This window comes from Corvus cornix, chromosome 3 (assembly GCF_000738735.6).
Source record: "Corvus cornix cornix isolate S_Up_H32 chromosome 3, ASM73873v5, whole genome shotgun sequence".
Lineage (NCBI taxonomy): Eukaryota > Metazoa > Chordata > Aves > Passeriformes > Corvidae > Corvus > Corvus cornix.
The window spans coordinates 52652872-52675304 of NC_047056.1; the positions used below are offsets into that span (position 1 = coordinate 52652872).

At 40.3% G+C, this 22433-nt stretch overlaps 2 protein-coding genes across 2 annotated transcripts in view; one reads left to right on the forward strand and one right to left on the reverse strand.

Annotated features, from left to right (window-relative positions):
- ADAT2 (adenosine deaminase tRNA specific 2) lies at positions 1 to 10304 on the reverse strand. The gene is made up of 6 exons (XM_039568139.1): positions 10196 to 10304; positions 9930 to 10034; positions 3971 to 4121; positions 3326 to 3432; positions 1565 to 1637; positions 1 to 1449 (listed from the first exon to the last, which is right to left on the reverse strand). The coding sequence occupies exons 1-6, from the start codon at positions 10250 to 10252 to the stop codon at positions 1409 to 1411; spliced, it is 534 nt and encodes a 177-aa protein (XP_039424073.1). The 5' UTR covers positions 10253 to 10304; the 3' UTR covers positions 1 to 1408.
- Positions 10302 to 22433, forward strand: part of PEX3 (peroxisomal biogenesis factor 3) — a 21043-nt gene continuing 8911 nt past the window's right edge. Inside the window, exons 1-3 of the mRNA XM_039568138.1 lie at positions 10302 to 10439; positions 18480 to 18611; positions 19939 to 20020. Coding sequence (XP_039424072.1) covers positions 10367 to 10439; positions 18480 to 18611; positions 19939 to 20020 — 287 coding nt within the window. The 5' untranslated portion in view covers positions 10302 to 10366. The remainder of the gene's footprint in view (positions 10440 to 18479; positions 18612 to 19938; positions 20021 to 22433) is intronic.

A 22433-nucleotide genomic window follows, 5' to 3' on the forward strand; every position in this document is an offset into this window, starting at 1 on the left:
GATAAATATCTTAAATATATTTTATTCATGTTATTACCAACTTCATTTTCTGGCTTTCACTTGTATCTGCCCATCTCGGTTACTGTAACTTAGTAGTGAGAACAGCTTCAACTTCTTAGTGGATTCTTAAAAATGAAGTATTTCTTACACTAATATTCACAAGAGGAGTGGACAGTCTTAAGAGTTGTGGAGTTTCTCCGCAATTTTGTATGAAAGTGCTGTGCAGCCAGGTGATGTTTGCTCATCCTTATCAAGCAACAGCATACACAGACAAGTGATTGTGTGTATGTCCCTGTCTACACAGGTATGTGACTTTCAGAAATTACATCTGAAAATCTAGCTTGTGCTAGAGGGAGTGTAAAAAAAAATGGAGAAACATTTACGATGGGCTTAAGTCTTCAAGGACTGTACCAATTCCTTTATATGCCTTTTGAATAAATACACACACACGGACTGTAAAGGACTTACAAATGTAACCTTCCAAGAGAGTTACTTACTTGCCTAAGCAAACATTTACTACTGAAAGCAAAGATGCTTCTCTGTTGCTTTCAGGTGGCCAGGGGATGGGCAACCCCGTGTGCCACGACCTTCCTAGAGTGTCCTGTAAGGACAACTCTTCAGGAGCGGTGGCCGGCTTCCCTGGGCACCAAGTGATTTCAGGAAGTGCAGTGATTTCTCAGCTACAAGTGATTCCAGCTCTTGTGATTCAGCTCTTTGTGAAATCACCCACGGCAAACTCGGGGATAGAGAGACAGGAGCCTTGTATAGCAGTTCCACAGAGGTAGCCTTTATTGTCCAGCAGTCCCTGTGAAGGGGTGGCTAGGGACAAGGACAAGGCTCCCTACATCAGGGCTTGGGGACAGAGGTTATATGGGGTAGGCAGGGGGTGGGGTAGAAACCAACTAGCCAACGGGGTACAGGCTATTACCATATAGAAACAAGGCATGCTGGGGGTGGTTCACTTTCTTGCCATGACCCAGAGGAAGGCTGCTTATCTCTGGGGAAGATTGTCTTGCCCTCAGACCTCTCTTCTCCAAGGGAGAGCAGAAGGCTCTTGTGCCAAGGGCTCCCAGCCCTCCACACTTCTCCACAGACAGAAGGAAAAAAAAGTTCTAGAATGTGCTGTACAAAAGCACCAATTTAATGGATCTGTCTGTAAACAAGTGGACTTGAACCAATTTTCCTCTTTCTAAAAAACAGCCATTTATTCTTTCATTTTGTCATTATGATAACAAGAAGTCATAAACATAGAAACACGGGAGCAGATACTAAGTATCCTATTAGTAAAACCTCTGTACAGAAAATTAAACATAGTTTGATTGAACTGCACATTTTAAAAAAGCATGATGCTGTGGAAACCTTCACATATCATTTTTTGGTTATGTTTCTGTGTCCCACCAGTGTAGGGCTACTTTCGACGATCCTTTTTCCGTACTTTTGATTTTGGTGCTGCCAAGAAACAGGAAAGGAAAAGAATCATCAGAAGTGAATGACAGTAATTCCAGTGCCAACATTCTTTTAAACTAGGTTGGGATCAAAATGGATGCATTAATGTAAAACCTACCATTGGGATTTTCTTGTCTGTAGAAAGCTTTTAACAACTCCACTGCTTCTTCAGCGCGATAGCCAGAAGAGCACTGTTCAAATTAGAATGATGTCAGTGAGCACATCTGAGAATAATGTATTCCATGCTTCACAATAATGCCTTGAGTACAGAATAATTTTAAACAACTGTACTATCAACTTAGGGGTCAAAAAAACCTCCTTTTCAGGTTTAATACCTAATACATTTGAAAAACACTATGTTGAGGCTTAGTAGAGTAAGTAATTTCCCTAATAACTCAAAATTAGGCAAAACAAACTTCCTTAGTAAATTATGTAAAATTTTAATGCAATCTACAGTTACTTTCTTCTTAACGTGTTTCCAACCTCACATACTCCTCAAGCACTTGGGAATGTAAGAGACATACACCTAGGTATTTGCAGATGAGATTCCTGACAGAAAACACTCATTCACATATCCATTCTTTATTCCTGAAGGTCACCTTTCAGTTCTTTTTGGTCATTCTAAAATACTTTTCCAGGCCATGAACACTAATGACAGGGCATTTAAATGTCACTCACACTAAATAAATCTCCACCCATGCTAGAAAATAATTAGTTACTCCTGTACATCCCACAGCAGTTGCCTACAGAAACAAAGGATTCATAGTATCAAGAGCCTTCTCCTTTTTTTCTTCTGAATGTATAAAAAAAATTAAATACCACATGCAATGTTAGCAAATGAACACTCTTCCAGTACTGACTACACCAATTAATTCAGATGTTAGTCTCACTGACACCCTGACAGAAAGATGCCTAATATGTTTACACTGGAGTGCCAAACAGTATTGTCTTGCTGACTGAAATTCTTTAGAGACTTGAGCCTTTAGTGGTTATTTACAATGCTGAAATACATTACTTGTTTTTTACATTCATTAAATCATTAATGTGAAGTGTGGAAAAGAACTCCAGGAACCCTAATCAGTATCTTTGTATAAGGCAGGATCATGTACAACTGTGCATAATGTAATAAATAAAATGCAATAAATACTCTTTACAGGTATGTATGGGTACACAGGTAATATCATGCTGTAAAGCACCTAGATTTACTTATACTCTACCTCCACTGAAAGCTTGTCAAGTCCTTCTCACATGACAAAGATGCCTCAATCACCCCAGACATTGTTCAGTCTTTCAGCATCCCTACTATTCAGAAAGTTTCTTGATACCTAAACTGAATTTCCTCTGCTACTTTTGCAGTTCAGATTTATTTTGGGATTTGAACTACATGAAGTAAGTCTAAGATAATACATTTTACCTCATAAACACACAGACTGAAAACAAAAATACAATCATTTCCAGTGGCTCAGCCAAAACCCAGTAATTTTTTAAGTTGCTGTGACTTTATTAATTATGTGTTTGTACATTCTGCAGTTTAAAATAATTTTCCCTCATCTTTTCCTGCAGCATATACTTACTGTTCTAAGTATTACACATATTTTAGATGTATTTCTTACCTTGTTTCACAAGCATAATTCTTTCCCTCCCCTTTGATACATCCTTTAAAATAATTTAAGACTGTCATCAGGCTTTTCCTCAATTTTCTTTTCTTTAAGGACATAATTGTTTTTTACATTATTTTCTTATAAAGCCAAGTTTACTTGACTTTCATCAACTTCCATCTGTGTCTTCTTAAAGTGATGCATAACATTCTCGAAGTGTGGTAACGAAGACAGGCACAGTATCCTAGCTGGAAAACAAAGGGAAACATTTTATAGCTTACTTCAAATGGGTCTCCTGAGTCCACCATATCATCAGATGAGATGCTCAAAACTGAGCCACAGCCTCCAAATCGCTCATTTCGACAGCCATATACAACCCGTGGAATTTATGGGAGTGAGTCAAGGTATTAAGTGAAAAACAAGCAGGAAGTACAGAAGCCTGATCTAGTCATCAAATTTCCTAAAATGTGCTCGTACTTTTCAAACTAAATTAGTTTGAGCTACAATTCCTCCCTCATAAAATCAGAACTTACTTTTGAATGATGTAAGATGTATTGCTGAAGATGCACATCCAGCTTTTCTCAGAAAAGGAGAAGCATGAATCCCAAAGCAGGGGCATACAAAGACATGGTTTACTGATAGATGCAACATTCAGAACTGAACACTGAACTGCACCTAGCTCATTTTACATACTAACAGACATCTCTAAAATGTATTTTTCATCTCTAAGAGCAGTTGTTTGTCATAACTGCATCAAAGCTTTCACTCCGGAGTCTCTCACTATTCAGTATGGAGGTGGGTGCAGACCCTCAAACCACCCCTCACAGCTTTCCCTGACACTGTCAAGCCTTTCTTTGTGGGCTCACTGCCAAAAGAGTAATGGTTTGACACTGAGTTTCCCAGTGTGAGTCAGCATGAAAGGATACTCATCAAGCGCAGAGCAGCTGCACACATGATACAGGGCTCTACAGTTACGTACAACACCAGCTGTGGAAACACTTCCCTATAATCCCTGTCGTGTTGCTTGCACCAGTCAAGGACCTGGTCGATTGCCACCATTTCTGCATGTCGAGTAGCCTAGGAGATAAAAAAAAGTATTTTCTTAAAAGTTTGCGTTTATTCGCTTTTGTTATAGAAGTAATGTAATGCTCTTTGCTGGTTCAAGCTGCAAAGGAAATTTCATGCCACCCAGACATCAGAAGAAATACTCAGCCCAAGAAAGCCCATATTCAACCTCAACCTCTTGTGTGCGGCACACAAGAGCCACAAGTGCCAGTTTTTTCTTCTAGTTTTTCCTAGGCAGAGGAGCATGCTCAGAAGTTCTCCTCTCTCAGCCATGCCAGCACAGTGAGACAGGACATGAAAACTCTGCTTGAGGCTTAAGGGACACACAAAGCCCACTGGCATAACTAATGTAGCCCATAGTCTACTCTACTTCCAAGAGCAATAATACAGGCTGGATTACTTTCTCTGGAAATATCAAGAAAATGCTCCTTGCTGGTACCTTTTCCTTCCTCTGACAATGTTACTGGGCTTGCAAGGAATGAATACACTGTGAATATGCAATAATTTCAGTATGCTTCTGCAACTGCCTGGCATGCTTTGTACACACAGCATTTTCAGTTTGCCTCAGGTTTAATGCTGCCTGGGAATACATACAGGTACGGTAAGTCCCTCAAGTAATAGGCAGGGATTGTCGTATATGACTGACTACAAAAAGACAAAGGAATATTAATCTCTTTTTTTTATCCAAGATAATTGAATGATTAGTATCTCAACATCTATGGCACAAAAACCTCAACGAAAGCATTGACTTTAATTGCAGAGAGACCAAACAATCAGTAATGTCCCAGTACCGCTCTGAAATGTCTGCACCACTGTGTTATGCCAATGAAATGTCACAGCAAAAATTTCAGAAAGTACTAGTTTTGAAAAGGACCCTCCAGTTAGAGCCTGATGCTTATTTGAATTAAGACTTAGTATTTTCCTTCTTTTTCTATCTATTCTGAAAAAATAGGATATTTTTGACACAAGCATTAGAGTAAGACAATCAATCCAGATGATACTTGTACTTCTGTTTAGTATGTCTTTATATGACCCTTGATAGCTTCCTCTCAAAACATGGACTTGGGCTAATGTTTTAGCACTGTGAAGATCTGTGGTGATAACAGTGAGATGCTCTACAACACAAGGCAAAGTACTGCAATGTTTAATACAGTTCAAAAATGGTTTAGAACTCCTAAAAAGGCCATGCAGCTGCTGCAGGTCATACCAGCTTCTGCAGTGATAGAAGACAGCTACACAAAAGAGATTACACTAATACAGAACATTACTACACATCAGTGTACCCATAACTTAAGTAATACACACTGGTTTTGTCATCTCATGTCATAGACACAGGAACAGCGAGACAAATTCACCTCAGGGTGAGAAAGGATTATCCAAGTTACAGAACAGTCTCCGTTTAGAGACTAATTAGACTGTGGCTCTTAACAGATACAGTCATTAGTTTTCTAAGTTAAGAGGACTACAGTAGAGGTTTTTAAAACAATCAAGAAAAATGTGGAAAAATCAGTTATAACTGTGATTTATTATTTCTCATAACAAGTGAGCACTCAATGAAATTATCAGGCAGCAGATATAAAACAAACAAAAGGAAGTACTCTTTCACAAAGCACATAATTATATTGTGAAACTCATTGCCACAGGATGCTATGGAAGCCAAAAACATAAATTACTTCAAAAAAGATTTAGACAAATTCATGGAGGATATGTGCACAGACAGCTATCAGAAGCCATGATCCAGATACAGTCTTGGACTTGGGAAATCCCTAAGCTATTCACTTTCAGAAGTGGAAAGTATATGGAAGGGGAAGGTTTATGCTACTCCCTTCTTGTTTCATGAGCTCCCTCCTTACGCACCTGTTAAAGGTCCCTCCTAAAGACAAGACAAGACAAGGGATAAAAACTGACCTTCTAGGTCTGTCTTAAGATTTTGGTTTTTATTAAGCTATGACTAGATAGCCTTTTTTTTGACTTGCTGTGTGTAAAATAAGATACAAGAGGGATTATTTTAATTTTGAATTACTGACTCAATTCATAAGCTTAACTTGCCAAATATTACATGCTCTTTTAAAGCCAAGAAAGCAAAAACAGGTTAAGAGTAGCAAGCAAAAATGAGAATTGTTACAGAGTGGCAGATGGTGTACCAAGGAAAAAAGCTGACTCAGTGGGGTAAAAGCCTTGACAGTGCCCCAAACTGTGTCAAATATTTCACAGACAAATAAAGATATCATCACTGCCCTAAAAAGATTACTTTCTAAATTTTAGACCATCATTAACAAGTGGGAGTGAAGGGGACCAAAGCTCAAAGTTCTGTGTTATCTTGTGGCTTCATTAGACAAACAATACTTCATTTTCCATTATCCCGTAGTGTGCCTGCAAGACACTTGCCACAATGACCCAACAGGACAGAACAAAGAGGAGATGTCTGTGTGTATCAACAAAGGACCTAAGACAGAGAGCATTTTACTGGGTAGTGAATGATTGCATCACATGTGGGAATAAAGATGCCAAAACTAGCTGGGAAGGGTCACATATGCTGTAAGGGAGAAAATTTTCAGGTTGCTGTGAGGCAAGACTGTGAACAATCAAGTGTGGGAGCTGCCAGAGGGAACACAGCACTGGCACAAGTTTGTGAAGGAATCGCCAGGCTGTCAAAAACCAATGTCTTACACAGACATTTGCTGCACTGTTGCCCAGCAAAGACAAGTAATGTCATGTCTAACTATTTTGAAATGCTGATGCCACAGCCATGCTCCTAAAAAAATAAAAACAAACACAGCTGTATATAAACTCCTTTCTCCCAAAGGCAACTTCTCCCAGAAGAATGCAATGATCAATAATTTTGCAGATAATTTCCACACAGTAAGCAGCAGTATCTCTGACATTAATACGTTCTCCTGTGGACATGGTGGGCAGAAACAAAGTATGCAGGGTGACAGGACACAGCGTGAAAACACTGGAGAGTTTTTGGCAACTAAACTTTTTTGCCAAAATTAGCAGTTTAGGAACATAATGAAAGAGGGCATAAAGAAGACACTACCTGCTCTTAACTTCAACCCATCACATCAGGGGATGCAGGGACCTGCTTAAGGAGAAGACAGAATTTATTTGACAAAAGGCCCAGCAGCAAGTTGATTCCTGACCAAAGGCAGAATTGCAGGGAAAGACTGAAGATCTAACTGGATAAATGATCCCTTTTTCAAAGCAGGAACAAAGTTTTCAAGAAGTTAAAAAAGTCAGTATTTATAGAGCTGCATTTTGGAAGTCAGAAAGCAAAGGCTAAAGGAAGAAATATCAAATGTCAACCCCGCAAAACAAATGACATGAAAAGTAAAAGTACCTTGAGAGAAAACATGTGATAAAAGAGTTAGCACTACTACCGTGACTTTGAGATGAGACTTAAATGTAATTATAGTATTATTCCAAAAGGAAATTTATAATTTGCCTTTTCAATAAAAAATGATGCAGATAATGTGGTGAAAAGGCTGAGTAAGAGCAAGAAAGCACAAATTACAGCATATGAGATAGAGAATTAGGCCTTTAAAAATTGCCTAGGGCATGGAAGAGGGATAAGGAGCAAACCCCAAGTCGATATTATCATTGCCATCAAAAAATGCTCAAGACCTTGTGCACAAGGCTGCCAGTCTCCCAGCAACGTTTTAATGCATCAAGGCAGAGTACTGCATGACTGCAACCTGTCAGAGCAAACAGAGTCACTGCAACAAAAAACAGGAAGGACAGGTGTCATACAGTCCTGACACCTACAGATCCAGGAGGGTCTCAACAGTAAAATAGGCAAGACAACAAACCTTGAAAGTAGCATGACAAGGACTAGTCCTAATAAAAGGTAAATTAAACAAGAAACCAGTAAGATAGCTGACACTAAATTAACCTAGTAACTTTCTCTGACAAATGTTTTTTCTAGGCAAGAGAAACACCACTCTCTCTAGACACTTCCAGTGCATCTGGCACAGCACAACGTGTTGAATTATTGTGAGTGGGGAAAACAGCCTAATGCAAGAAATGTAAGGTGAACAAGAAAAGAAGAAACATTGCATTGACAGGGGAAATAGTTGGCCAGAGGGAACTCTTTACCATAGACACTCAAAGATCATTTGGCTTAAATGTTTTCAGTTGTGTCACTGGCATTAACTGGAAAAACACCTACAGAAAACAGCTGACGATATGATGTCTTTTGTATGATGAAAGACATCACGAGAAGTGACAGGGTGAGAGTGTCACTCAAGAGGTGGATGGCATTCTAGGTGGGAGTAAAAAAAAATTTCAGAATAACAAATGAAGAATAACAAAACAGCATAAAAGACCAAGGAAGCTCCAGAAAAGATGCGTGGACTTCCTTTCAGGGAGAATGTGAAGTACGATTGTTATCGAACAAAGCACAAGTCCATCTGGAATAAAATACAGAGTTCTGGTTAAGTGAATTCAAGAAAAATGAAACAAAGCTTGAATGGCTATATAAAAGAATTATTATAATGAACATAGAAAGCAAGCCTGTCTTCTGAGAGGAAATTAAACAGCTGGCTCGGGAAAAATAAAAGCCAAAAAGGAATAAGAATTTAAATACATCCAAGCTATGTAAAATAATGGATGATTCTGGCACAAGAACAGGGAGATATAAACAGAACATAAAAAGTTTGAAACTGGAAATCAGACATTTTTTAGCCATCTGAGGAATGATGTTCTGGAGAAGACCTTCAATATAAGGTGGAACAAACAGACCTTGACATTTATGATGTCTGCTGGCACTGCCTCAATGGTTCAACAGGATTGTTTTTTTCCCCCAGGATGGTCCCTAAATAATGCCAGAAATTGTTAGGAGAAAACTGAAAACCATTTTCTGCATTCACATTTCATAACAAGTACTTCTTTCAAGCTTACATTTTCTTTTAGACTACATGGAACAATTAAGTATCTGATAAAAAATTTAGAAGCACTAAGTACCCAGCATTTCCAATCACTACAATACAAACATTTATGAAAATTAAGCCACAAAATAACTGAAACTTGAGCTAAGCAGCAATTCAAAATAAGCTTGGCTTCCAAAGATATTAACAGATTACTGTTTCCAAAATCCAGCTGAATTTTTTAAAATCAGGCTACTTGCATTTTAGTTCGTACCTTCAGACAGCCCTGACACCGAAAATGGCTGAAAGCTTCCCTGATATTTTTAAGTTGATTTTGTTATCAGTCTTGTCAGCTATGTTCTGTCTATTAACATGGGATTTTAACATAATATCTCTGGCATGATTTTCCCAAAAAGTGTCTGCTTCCCCACAGTGTTTACAACGATGAAATACCTAACTTCTCTGTCATCCAGCTTTCTTAGAGCTGTATTAGAATTCTCTTAGTACATTAAAGATTGTCCTGCAGAACAAATTAGTATAATGATTCATCTTTACTAATGCATTTTTGAGCTTGAAAGACTCATTTTGACTTTTTATTGTGTTTTGAGATTTGAGACATCTAATATAAATTACAGCCAGATCCTGCAATCAGATTAATTTATACGAAACTTCCACTTGTACAAAACTCCTGTTGGCATTAACAGGTTTCTCAGCATAAGATCTTATAGCTAATTTGATGGTTAAAGTTGCAACAGGTCTAAAATCTATAGGCAATATCTTTTTGTTCCGGCCTGTGGACAAAACTTCATCAGGAAAGGCTGCACAGGTCAGTCATTTCTTACTCTTAACTCCCAGGTGACTTTAAGAGAGCACGTTTGAGACCCAGCAACAGGACAAGAGCGGGGCAGAGCAGGGGTGGCACAGCCACGGTGTCCCCGGGCGGACCTCAACTCACGTTCTTCGTCTCGTTGACCTCGTTCCTGCCCCTGCCTATGACCTCGCCGTTGTAGACCAGCAGGCAGCCCACGGGAACCTCGCCTTTCTCCAGCGCCTCTTTAGCCTGCGGGACAGACGGACAGACAGACTCACGAGAGGCACGGGACAGCGTCACAACAGCGGCAGGAGCTTCCGCCGGCTCCCATTTCCCGCCCCCTCCCCGCTGCCGTGAGGGGCCCCGGGGCTCCCCGAGGAGCGACAGCGGGAGCCCCGGCCCGCACTGACCACGTCGAGAGCCTGGTCCATCCAGGCCAGCACGGCCGCCTCTCCCCCCTCCGCCATGCCGGGCCCGGGCGCTGTTTCCGGGGCACCGCGGGCGGTGTCGCTGCCGCCGCCTCCGCCCCTTCCGCCGCCGCGGGCACCCGAGGGGCGGCCGGGCCGGGCCGGGCGCGCAGGATGCTCCGCTCGCTCTGGAGTTTCCTTCAGCGGCACAAGAAGAAATGCCTCGTCCTCGGCACCTTCCTTGGCGGTGAGTTCCCGGTCGAAGGGCGGGGGCGATAATGCGGGGGCATGCGGTGCCGGCCGTGGGGCCTCCCCGCAGAGCGCTCCCGGCTCCCGCCGGAGAGGCCCCCCCTGGAGCTGGTGCTGGGCCCGACGAGCCCCTGCGGCCAGGCGGGTCCCGTGCTGGCTGGAGAGGCTCCGTGCCCCCGGGCCCTGCGCCCACCTGGTGACACCGAAGCGCTCTCACCGTCCGCCGCCGGGGAGCCCAGGTGCCAGCAGGACTTTTGCCCGAGGCAGGAAGGGGAATCTGCGCGTCGTCCTTTAAGCCCTAAAAGACAGGGACTCGGGTTGTCCGGGTGTTCTTACGGCGGGTGATCGCGTTGCTTTGAAACAACGTTTAAACGCGCAAAGCGTGGGTGACGCTCGTGTTGTTTTTAAGGATGCAGACTGAAAACCTGCGCTTTCATATGTGACTTGTGCGTTGAGGTGAATTTTCAAATACCGCAGAATCAATTAGGTTGGAAAAGAGATCGTCGAGTCCAACCTGCGACCGAACACCACCTTGTCAACTAGACCATGGCACTCAAGTGCCACATCCAGTCTTTCCTTAAACACCTCCAGAGACGGTGACTCCACCACCTCCCTGGGCAGCCCTTTCCAATGTCTAATCACCCTTTCTGTGAAGAAATTCCTCCTGACGTCATACCTAAACCTCCCCTGGTGCACATTAAGACTATGTGCTCTTGTTCTGTCATTTGTTACCTGGGAGAAGAGACTGACCCCCACCTGGCTACAATCTCCTTTCAGGTATTTGTAGAGAGTGATAAGGTTCCCCTGAGCCTCTTTTCTCTGGGCTAAACACCCCCAGCTCCCTCAGCCAGCCACTCTTTATAGGACATGTGCTCCAAACCCTTCACCACCTTCATTGCCTTTCTCTGGACAAATACAGATTAGTTGCAGACACAAAGCTTTCACAGAGAGGATTTGTGTTAATTATTCGAGCACTTCTTTCTCCCTTAAGGCTCTTGTCTAACCTATAGGGTGGTTATGGTCTAGTAAACTCCACCTTCCCCTGGAGTATTATAGGGTTGTTTTTAGTTGGAATTGGATTTAAAGGGGCACATTGGATCTCTCTCTGTGTTAAAAGTGCATAGCTGTGCAGCTGGAGATTAGATACTCCTCAAAAGGCACAGCCATGTCTTTGTGCACTCAGTCATCAGACGTACTTACATCCGATGTAAATGACACAGAACTGGAACTTGCCTGAACAGTTGAATGTTCTGAGGGCTGCAAGGCTTTTGTAGTATGTTTTGTCATATATTGAGCTGAAGTCCCCTGTGAAGGTGAATTGTATTTACTTCTGGCTTGCCTTGGTTCTTGTGTCATCTGCATTCTTTCATCATTAATTCCTTCTGCGTCTTTCCAAAGAGTGCCAATTAATCCATGATAACAGGCTGGGTGATGGTTACTGCTGTACTTGTCAGGCTGCTCCTCCAATTCACCCCCTCACCTGCAGGTTTTGTGACTCTGCAAGTGCAGCACACAGTCATGTTTACCACCTCACTATCAGCCCCGTGTGTTAAGCAAACAGATACATACACCAGGCTGTCACCTGGAAGATGCTCCCCTTCCCCTTCAACTGTCTGTGTGAGAGTGGTGGGTGGACAAATGGGAATAGTAAAAAATCACTTGTCCCAGTTCCAGTGAGTAAACATGGATCAATTCCCAAGTGGTAAAGCAGGTATATGGGAGCTTGTGGCTCTAGTAGTCCTCATAGCCTGAAATCTTAAATTCCTCATGTATAAACAGCCTTCTGCCAGCCTGCAAACCAACCTAACATAACTGAATTTGCAGTTTTTTCCTTATGATTGGTGTTGTTTATATACAGCTCAGTGTCACTTTCACTAAAATGCTACTGACTGGATGAAGTGCACTTAAAATAATAATTATGGACTAAAATAATGTCACTTAAAGAATTACCAAACAAAAAAAAAACCCCAACGTACTCCTTCTCTAATAAGCATTTCAACTTCTGACTGAAAATATTTAACTATGTTGTCATTTTCTGCAGCATGGATCAATTATCCATTTCTTCAGGCTGTGTAGTATTTGAGGGCTCTTAGAGAATTGGTTTTTATGTATTTGAGACTGAAGTAAATCTGGGCTTCCACAAGCAGGTAAACATCATTAGCTGCCACGGGTGGCAACTTTCCACCATGGTATTTTAAGGGAGCCAGGGAGATGGAGTGAATTACGGCAGAGTGCTGCTTTATAGTTGTTCAGCAGCTGAATCTTGAGTGCTTTGGTCATCTACATAGTTGTGGATCAGACCTTAAAATAACTCCATGAGCTATGGTAATGCTACCACCACTGAATCAGAACTCTGAGATCTGTGGTGGACTCTCCAGAAAATACTGCAAAATCTTGAAAGGTGGAATGCAACTTTACACACTGCTTTTACCTGAAGACAGAATATTTGGAAGTGGCTGAATGATTTAAGGAAAGCATCCAAATCTGCTGATTTAGTTGCAGAGTCTGGAATCTACATTCTCTGTTGGTTTTTTAAGAGCTGCAGGTGCATTTTCTGGGAAGGAGGGTATAACAAGGAAAATGGGACATCACAAGATTTAATGATTTTAAGTCCTTAACTGGCACATGGTCAGAGCTTAATGTGAATATTTAATGATTCATTGGACAATACAGGAGTTTCTACATTATTACTGATACAGTGTTGTATCAGTGTTGTGTTACTGAAGAATTACCGCACCAAAATCAGAGTTGGTTGGTAGCTTTTCCTCTGTTTACTGAAGTGGATTCCATGTGTGTTATCAGTGACTGTTATTGTACATGCAATTTCTCTCAATCCCAACACTACGACAGATTTTACTGCTTATGAAGATAGAAATCTCAAAAAATAAGAGCTCAAATTGAGGGAAAAAACAACTGAAAAAATATATGTAACTTCCCTTTAACCACAGGGCAGGATTGAGAAAGCCTTACCTTGGCAAAGACCCTGTACAAACACTTTCTTTAGAACTTGTTTCTTTAACAATATATAATAAGTTGCATACTGAAAATACTTAAATCTCTTCAAGCAAGCAAGCAAGATCTAGTGGTCTAGGATCAAACCCTCTAAAAATATGTAAAGTAGAGAGAGAGAGCATGATGAAGCCACAAGAACACCTAAGGTTCACGTGTTTATTGGACAGTTTGTTTAAAGTAGTTTTTTATCTCTGTGCTCAGCATTCAAGGTAGATTTCAGTAGATATTGCAAAATGATTCACCATTGAAATTCTGTTGCTGCAGTGGAAGATTGAGCTCAGGGTGTGTCTGCAATGTATGGTTCTGATTTCAGTGGTGCATTAGTTATTTCTGAATTTCATCTGTTGCAACCTTTGGCTTGCAGAAAAAGCATTTCAGTTCAGAAATCTCTCTGCTTAGCAGAGAAAGTTGGCTTGGTTTGTGAATAAGCACAGGGGCATTAAGTATGTTCTGATGGGACTCAGTGTTGCCAAGAGAATAAGGCTTCAGTGCCTGCATGTTTTAAAGATGGTTTTCAACCATAATGGGACAGTTGTATGGCTTGTATGTCACTTGATGCATGGCTTGCTTGAACATGAGGACAAACCACAACTTACGGAGCTGTCCGTGTCCTGGAAGGATGCAGGCTTCTGTGTGTCAGCACAATTTCTACATAATAAAATTCTTAAAACTGAAAATTTCCCTTCTGTTTTCCTGAGGTAAGTGTGGCAGTGAGGGCTGAGGTTACTTAGGGCTGTAAAAGAGGTTTCCTGAAAACCTGATGCCTCCTAGTTACCTATCCCACTCTTCTGCTCAGCCCTCCATTCCACCTGTGAAGAAAGGAAAGGGAAAGGGCTGAGCCCTTCCTTTTATGGGAAGCCATAAACTGTGTGATGTGAGAAATATCCTACCTGTTGGAGGCTACTAGATTGAACGTGTAAGAGCCTGCAGACTTTGTAAACTTCTTCCATTACTTACATTAAGGTGGGAAGAGACTGTACAGTGCTACAGCCAAAGAGGGGTATGGAGACAAATTAGAGCATATTTATCTCAAATCAAAGTGTTGCTTCCACAGGATATGGGTGCTGTAGACCCCAGGGCATTCCCCAGCCAGCAACTAAAGCACCACAGAGCCTTTTCCTCACACACACATAGAGACACACAGACACACTCATCCCTCCCTGGTGGGATGATGAGGAGAATCAGGCTTGACTGATGCCCAGCAGTCCCTGAGCAGTGCACCCCCTCTCCCCATTTGCGCCCCAAATTTTCCTGCTAAGCATGACATCCTATGACGTGGCATGTCCCTTGGATCTTTTGGGATCAGCTGTCCTGGCTGTCTTTCCTCCCAACTCCTTGTGACCCCCAGCCTCCTTGCTGGTGGGGTGGTGTGATAGGCAGAAAAGGCCTTGACTTTGTGTACTTTGCTCAGCAATTAGAAAAATATCTCTCTATTAGCAACACTGTTCCCAGCTACTATGAAGAAAACTCAATCCCAGCCAAATCCAGCACAGACAGCCCGTACAAATGTAAATACGTTTCTCTTTCTAGATCAATTGTAACACAGTATGAATTGTAGTTTGAGATCCTTACTGAGGTTCTTGTACTTGAAGGATCTAATATCAGCTGATGTAATCCTTGTTTTTATCACTCATCTTTTTCTGACTCCTCCAAATCAGATGTGTTGAGACTGTAGCATTTTGTATAGTTCCCATTCTGATAAAGATAGAAAAAGGCTTCCATAGGAATTATCTCATAGACAGTCTCACTATTTCTGAATTTTCTTAATTCCTGGTTTTGTATGAAACTTATGGGAAGATTTAGTATGAAGTTCCATCTATACAATAGTTTAGCTAATTAGACATGAGTAAATCTTGCTGCTGCAGCTTTTTGCAGACCTCCTATCCCATACTGAGAGGTAAAATTAAGTTATATTAGTTATTATAAAAAGCTGGTGTTGACTTTGCATGTTTATAATGAGACTTTCAAAATACCAGCTTAGTTTTTTACAGGTTTGTTAGCTGACTTGACATCATGGCAGTTTTTGGATGTGGCTTTCTCTGGTCCTGCCTCCAGCTCCATGTGATGATGTTTTTGTGTGATGCATTCATTCTGGACTTCTTAGAAGAAGTCTGTATTATTGTCAAGTCCTCAGAATTAATGCAACATACTAATATAGATACACATGGTTGTCCTAAAGAAAAATGCAAACACCCATGCAAGCCAACCCCCCGGTTGGCAGCTCCTTGACATGTCTCATAAGCCAGAGTCTTGCAGAGGCTCTGCTGCTGTTGTCAGGAACGAGCGTAGTGGGCAGAAGTTCACTGTCACAACTGAGACTTGAATTTCACAAGTGAAGTGCTGCATCCTCCAGGCGACTTAGAGGCACTTACAAGCCAAGCAGTTGGTAACACAGATAGTCTGCTGCTGACAACCAAACCTCAAGATTGCTGTTGTTTGGTGGGTTTGCTAAGGCGGGTGGGTGGGTGGTGCAGCTTTTACCTTGGTTAACTAATGCATCGCATTCCAGAGAAGAGGATAATCCTGGATTAAGCAACATCTGTTAACAGTGGGTCAAAGTTATAGCTTAGTTCAGGGAAGGGAGGGAAAAATGAGACTTAGGAGCTGGTGTTGCATTGTTTTGGACAAGTGTTTTTTTCTGGAGACTCCTTGTTAAACCTGGGTGACTGCTGCTGCCCTGCTGTGCCCTCACCGGGCATGGCAGCTCTTAGTACAGCGTAGGCACACAGCCTTAACAATCAAGTGTTAAGCAATTAGCTGTCTCAATCTCAAAGCTGCTGCTCCAGTACATCACTCCAGGGCATGCACATGATTCTTCTTGAACTGTTTGCATGTCTGCTATGTCCTGTCTACATTCAGGAAGGGTATTTTTTTATACTTATGACTTTTCGCCCACAAAACCTGGAGTTAAAAGGATTTATTTTGGGGTGCAGAAAAGTAAACAAAACTAGTCATTTGGACAAATGACTATATGTTAATGTAATGTGAAAAATGTGGTGGGGTAAAATGATTGGAAATACCTTGTGTTCAAGAACTGATCACTAATGCTAAAAAAATTGTTTCTGTTCCAGTATATTAGCTGAAAAAAATAAGTAACCTGACAGTTGTATTCTGAATAGATATTCTTAGCAGGAATTGGTAACATTTTAGATGAAAATAATCTTGATTGTGAAGTCTCATTTTTGGTTAACAATTTAATGGTGAGATCACATTTGTCATATATGGGCCCATAATAATAATATTAAAGTTTGCATCTAATGAAGTGAATATTCCATATGGCAAATGGTCAGTCTGCCTAAAGGCTGAAGTGAGGGAGAGATTTACCCATTTCTGTTTTATGAGGCTTTTGGGAAATGGAAGTGACTGTGGTTGTTCCAGACTGGTCTGGCTTGTAGTTGCCTATGAGCAAACATAATGCCAGTATGAATAGCTGGATTTTTTTACAACCATGGACATTGGAGCACAAAGTTGACAAGCCTTTTCAAGCACTGATGATAGTTTTGGAGAATATTTTGGAAGGTTTTAATAACCTAAAAAATGTAGCTGAATTCAAAATCTTGCCAGGTTTGGGTTTGTTTATGGGTTTTGTTTGTTTGTTTGTTTTTGGTTGGGTTTTTTTTGTTTTTTGGGGTTTTTTTTAGTTTTTGTAGATTTGGTTTATAAAATTAATTTTGAAACTTCCGGCTTTCAGCAACTATTAAATGCCTCATTTGTTCAAATACTGACTTCTAAATGTGAAAATTGAACTTTGAAGAAAACTTTGTGTGTTTACAACTTTAGAAAGTACTTTGAGGAAAAAAATTTAAAAATACTTGATTTGTTATTCAGATTTCTTTTGTGTGCCATTATTGACCTGACAGATTTGGAGCTGGCTCTCTGTAGATGAGTTTCAGTAATCAGAGTATTAGTCCACACAGAGAAAAGATTATTAACTTGTACAATAGTCTTTTTGCATGGGTTTGTTCCTCCCTTGTCTCCATCCCCTCTCCAAACCTTTCATGAGAGAGCATAGGAAGTGCTTGTTGCACACCTAAGTAGGTAACTGCTGCTGCCAGTGCATATGGGAGGCAGCAGATGAACCTGACACACGGGAGGTGCTATAAGAAGGCCCAGGTGGAGGGGGAGAAATTAATGGAAAGCAACTTAGAGTGGGCAGAGGTGCTGAGGATAAGCCTAGAAGGTGTAGTGGTGTCTTGAGGAATGGCTTAGAAAAGGGAGCAGAGATGAGGAAAGATGGGAAGAGGGCTGTGGGCAGCCTGGATAGATATCTGAACCCGTGGTGATGTGGGACAGGCTGTTGGGGGAAACTGCAGAGGGATGTAGGTTGGAAGAGGTGAAAATGCAAAGCAAAAATTTTTGGTCTGTCTTTATGGAAACAAAGATTCATAATGAGGGCGAGGAGGGATGGTCAGACTCTCAAGAGAAGAAGAGTGTGGCTGGAAAGTAGGAACCAGGTGTGGTAAAAAAAGAGGAGCCACAGTCAAGCCCCCTTGAAGCTAAGGTTCTTCCTACAGAAGTTTCAAGACCAAATGAAGGAAGTGTTGATCTATAAGATTTTTCTCTTACATGATCTTTAGTACTTGAGTTTTATCTCTAACTTCTGCTAATTTTAGAAATATATCTTTTAAAAAATTCAATTTTTCATCCATCTCTAGGCTTATGCATTTCTGTTTGTTTTCTCTATTCTTTGTTTTTCTTACCCTACATTGTTTCTCTTTTTCGTTTCAGTCTCTTCTGTACTAGTTGTTCACATTGCAGTAGTACCAAAAATGTCCTCTGTGAATGGCAAGATACCTCTAATCAGGAAAGTTTCTTCTGATTCAAGTCATTAGCCTTGACCTTTTAATTAATTTTGAAAACATTCTTTCTGAGTATTTCTTTGTCAATAATTATTAAAATACTCAAGACCCTCATATCCAAAAAAAAACCCCACTATGCACCCTTATGCTTTAAAATCGAAGAAAAAGGGTTAAGGGACCTTTCTCACTTTTTAAAAGCACCTTCTAATATGGATATTTCTCTGTAGGAGTCTATTTACTGGGAAAATATGGGCAGAAGAAAATCAGAGAAATCCAAGAACGAGAGGCAGCTGAGTACATCGCCCAAGCACGAAGGCAGTACCATTTTGAAAGTAATCAGAGGACGTGCAATATGACAGGTAAGATAAGGAAAAAGCTACTGTTCTCAAAAAGGGGGAGGTGTTCAGGGATTTATGCTACATATTGTCAGGATGGAAGAGGAATAAGAAATGTAGGTAAATTCAAAATCTTAATTAAATACTGGTGCATAAATAGAGTTGTTTTGCAAATAAAGAGAGTCTGAAGAGTAGAGGATTAAAGGGATCTTAGGGGACATCTGAACGCTTACGCATCAATACACATACAAGTACACATGCAGGTTACAATTTTTTTGTCACTTCAGGATCCTTTTGCGTTAATCTGCATGTGGTGTTGAGGTGTGAAATAGCACTCAGATTCAAACAATACTGAATTTACAGCAGGATTGTTTTATTCATTATAGCACATTGTTAGTAAGCAACATGGAGAACTTGCTGGGTAATTTTTAATAAGAAGCACATCAGCCCATCAGTTTCCTACTCAGTTAGAAGGTACCTTACTAGCCGGAGAGCAAAAAGTGAAAGTACTTACAGCACCAGTCTTAAGATTTTTGGAAAGGAGATGACAGAGAAGAGTTTTAAAAAATTCCTTGCCATTGTAAATACAGGCCATTCAAAACTATTTTTATTAAACAAATTAGGCAGCATTTTCTTTTTCTGTTGAAATTTGTAATGGCTTCTTGGGTGGCTGTAAGTTCAACCTGTTTACCCTGAACAATTGGTATTTAATTTTCATCTTCTCCATTTTGTACTGCTGGGAGTGATCTTGCTGCAAGGACTAAGTTTTTGTTTGCCGTTCTTTGTACAAAGTATCTTGTGTTTGGCAGCATGCATTCCTGACAAGATTTTTCATACTTTGTTCTTATTATTTATCATGTTTTTTATTTCCTGTTCCATCATGTAACAGCCGATCAGACATTGTTCTGAAAGTAAAGCATTTTTTCCCACTAGCTTTCTCTCATTTAGAACATACCTTTCTCCAGTTCTCATCAGACAAAATAAACCTCAGATCTTTTTCTTCTCACTGGGAGAAATGCAGTAGTGTAGGTTGTCAGCCGATTTTTTTTCTGGGGAGTTGGAGGCATGTATATGCAGGATGTGAGTACACATTTGCATCTCGAGCCAGTAAAACCACATGGCCATGTAAGAGCAGCATTGTGCCCCAGCTTGTGAGAGGCACACAGGTTACTGCACTTCTGAGTACTCCTGGGATTTCCTATTTCACTTGTTCTCCCAGTTTTGCTTGTTGAGCAATGGGATGTACATCCTATAGCACCTGTTCAATGTGAACTGAGGATGGGTTTATGGTGGGGTTTTTCTTGTTGATGTTGACAGGTTTTGTTGTTTGGTTTTCTTCTTTTAATAACAGTACTGTCAATGCTCCCAACATTGAAGGATGCCTTAATGCATCAGTTAAACTCTGAGAGTCTCACATCTCTTCTTAAAAATAGGTAAGACTGTTTTAAATGCATTGAACTCCACTTGTTTTGATGACAAGTTTTTTTCAAATTATATAATGTAGAGAACATGCAGAATTTTGGTTCAGTGTCCCATTGAATCATTAGTCTTAAGGTATTTTGAAATCACTATGTAAATATTTTGTCATGTTAGTTGTATTTTGATAGGTATGGCTGGCATTTTCCAAAAATTACAGGAAATAATACCTCCTTTAAGGTGCTGCAGTGAGAGCCATGTTTTTTGTTGAAGTGGGTGTAAGATAGGTAGATAAAAGTACTTAGAGGATCTAGTCCTCTAAACAGAACAGAATATTTTGTGTGAGTTGTTGATGTTGTGTTTGTAAAAATGTTTATGTAATCTTACCAAGTTCAGACATGAGTAGTAGTGGAAAGTATCCAAGATGAGATTGAAAAGGCATGTAAGTGATGAGAAGTAATTTTTTAAATTTTATTATTGAAGTAGAACTAATAGGGACATATCATACATTAACAGAAACGCTTCCCTGTCAGAAAACATCTTGGAATTCCTTACAACTGCAGGAACAAATAGCCTATTTTTAAATACGTAAAGTGCATAATGGCGTACCTTAAATGTAAATTGCTTGGCATATGGCACAGAGTAAAAGTATTATGTAGGCAGTTAACACAGGATTTCTGACTCACTCTAGACTGTCTTTCTAGTTTACCTCCCACTAGTTTATTTATACACCTATAACTTCAGCTGTCCAGCATTTAATAGGTTACGTATTCAGTCACTGTTTTTTTCAGTCCAAAAACTTCACAGCAGAGCAGCGTGATTTAAAGGGGGAATTGCAGCCTGAATGATGTTTTTGTAATAAACTATCTGAGGATTTGCAACTGTTACTGAATAGTATTTACCCCAAACAATGAGGAATTGGGAAAGGTCAATTCTAATGATATAAATGTATTTATCATAATAGAAGTCTTATTCAATGAAAAAATTAAACTGAATGAACAAAAGAGCTTGTGGATCACCACATATGTCATCAGAACTGTGCAGCAAGTAGTCTGCAACAGTTTGTAATCCTTTGTTCAGTGGTGAAGACATATGATACCTTAGTTTGTTCTCTGTAGTAAGCATTCTTTTATCAAAATACACCTGCTATGTCTAACTTTTTTGACCAGTTGAAACAGTCACGGGATACAATGATGCACCTCTGAATTCCCACAATCCTAGTGAAAATAGAGATTAAGCTTTTTTCTTGTTATTGGTATGCACTTATGAAAACAGAATTTTTTTTTAATGCTCGTTATATCAACATTCTGTAAGCATGGATGACCATTTAGAGTGTATCTTACAGTGGAATTTGTGTCTTAATGCTTCTTATTTTGGCTTACACTGAGAAAGTTTTAACTGGATGCTTGAAAGTTTTGAACTGAAATGTAGGGAGGGGGTTGTGAAGGTACAGATAATGGAATCAGCCATCAAAGCTCACTCCACTTTGAAGTGATTCTTTGAAGAAGCTCTGCTACGCATGGAGGTATAGATTTCTTTGCTTTCCACTTCCATTTGAGAAGATCAGTCAAATGTCTCCAGACCTTTAAGTGCTGTTGTTGTTGAATATACAAAAGAGCAGATGTAGAGATTTACCTTTCTTCATGTCCCTGAAGATGTATTATTTTTCTCACATAATCTGTGGTGTGGCTTAACATGTTATGGATCTATATTATCATATATTACAGGTAGGTAATAATCTTTAACTTAAAATCCATTCAATTCCTTAAATTTGGGGTGGCCAGGGGTGTAAGGAGGCTGAAGTCTTCTGGCTTCTAGAGAAATTTTTGAAGAGGGAACAGCATCCAAGACCACAGATACTCTTGCTCGGTCTGTCCTCCTCTTTTTAGAGCCCAGTGATTGGATAAGATAAGGTGAAGTCCCTGCTTCTGCAGCCTTGCAGATGTTGCTCATCTACCACCTCTTCAGCACTTAGCTTTATTCCAAACCTCTGGTTTCTGTTTGCATTGTCCTTTGCTTTCGTAGCAAGTAATGGCCTTCCAAATAAATAAACATGAAGTAAAAGTTGAGTTTTTAGTAGCAGCTGAGTCTTAGTAAATTGCAGGAGATGAAGACTGAACAAATAATTTATACTGTTAGGCTTAATATTTGCAGACTTCAACTGTTATCTGGCTGCTGCCTTACCCTGTAAGGAGAAGCTCCGTAAGCATGAGCTCTAGGAAATGTTTTGATGTAAAATGTGCAAGTGTAGTTGGCTGATGATATATTGGCTTCTCTGTCTCTCTTCATTCTGCATGGAGAACTTACCCCTGATAAGTAACAACTATAGCTTTGAGTCCCATTATATGTTTTATGTATAGAAATATTACAGTATTTTTTACGAAGTCCTTCCTTTGTTTTGCTTTAGCAAAGCTTTAAAAACCTGCACAG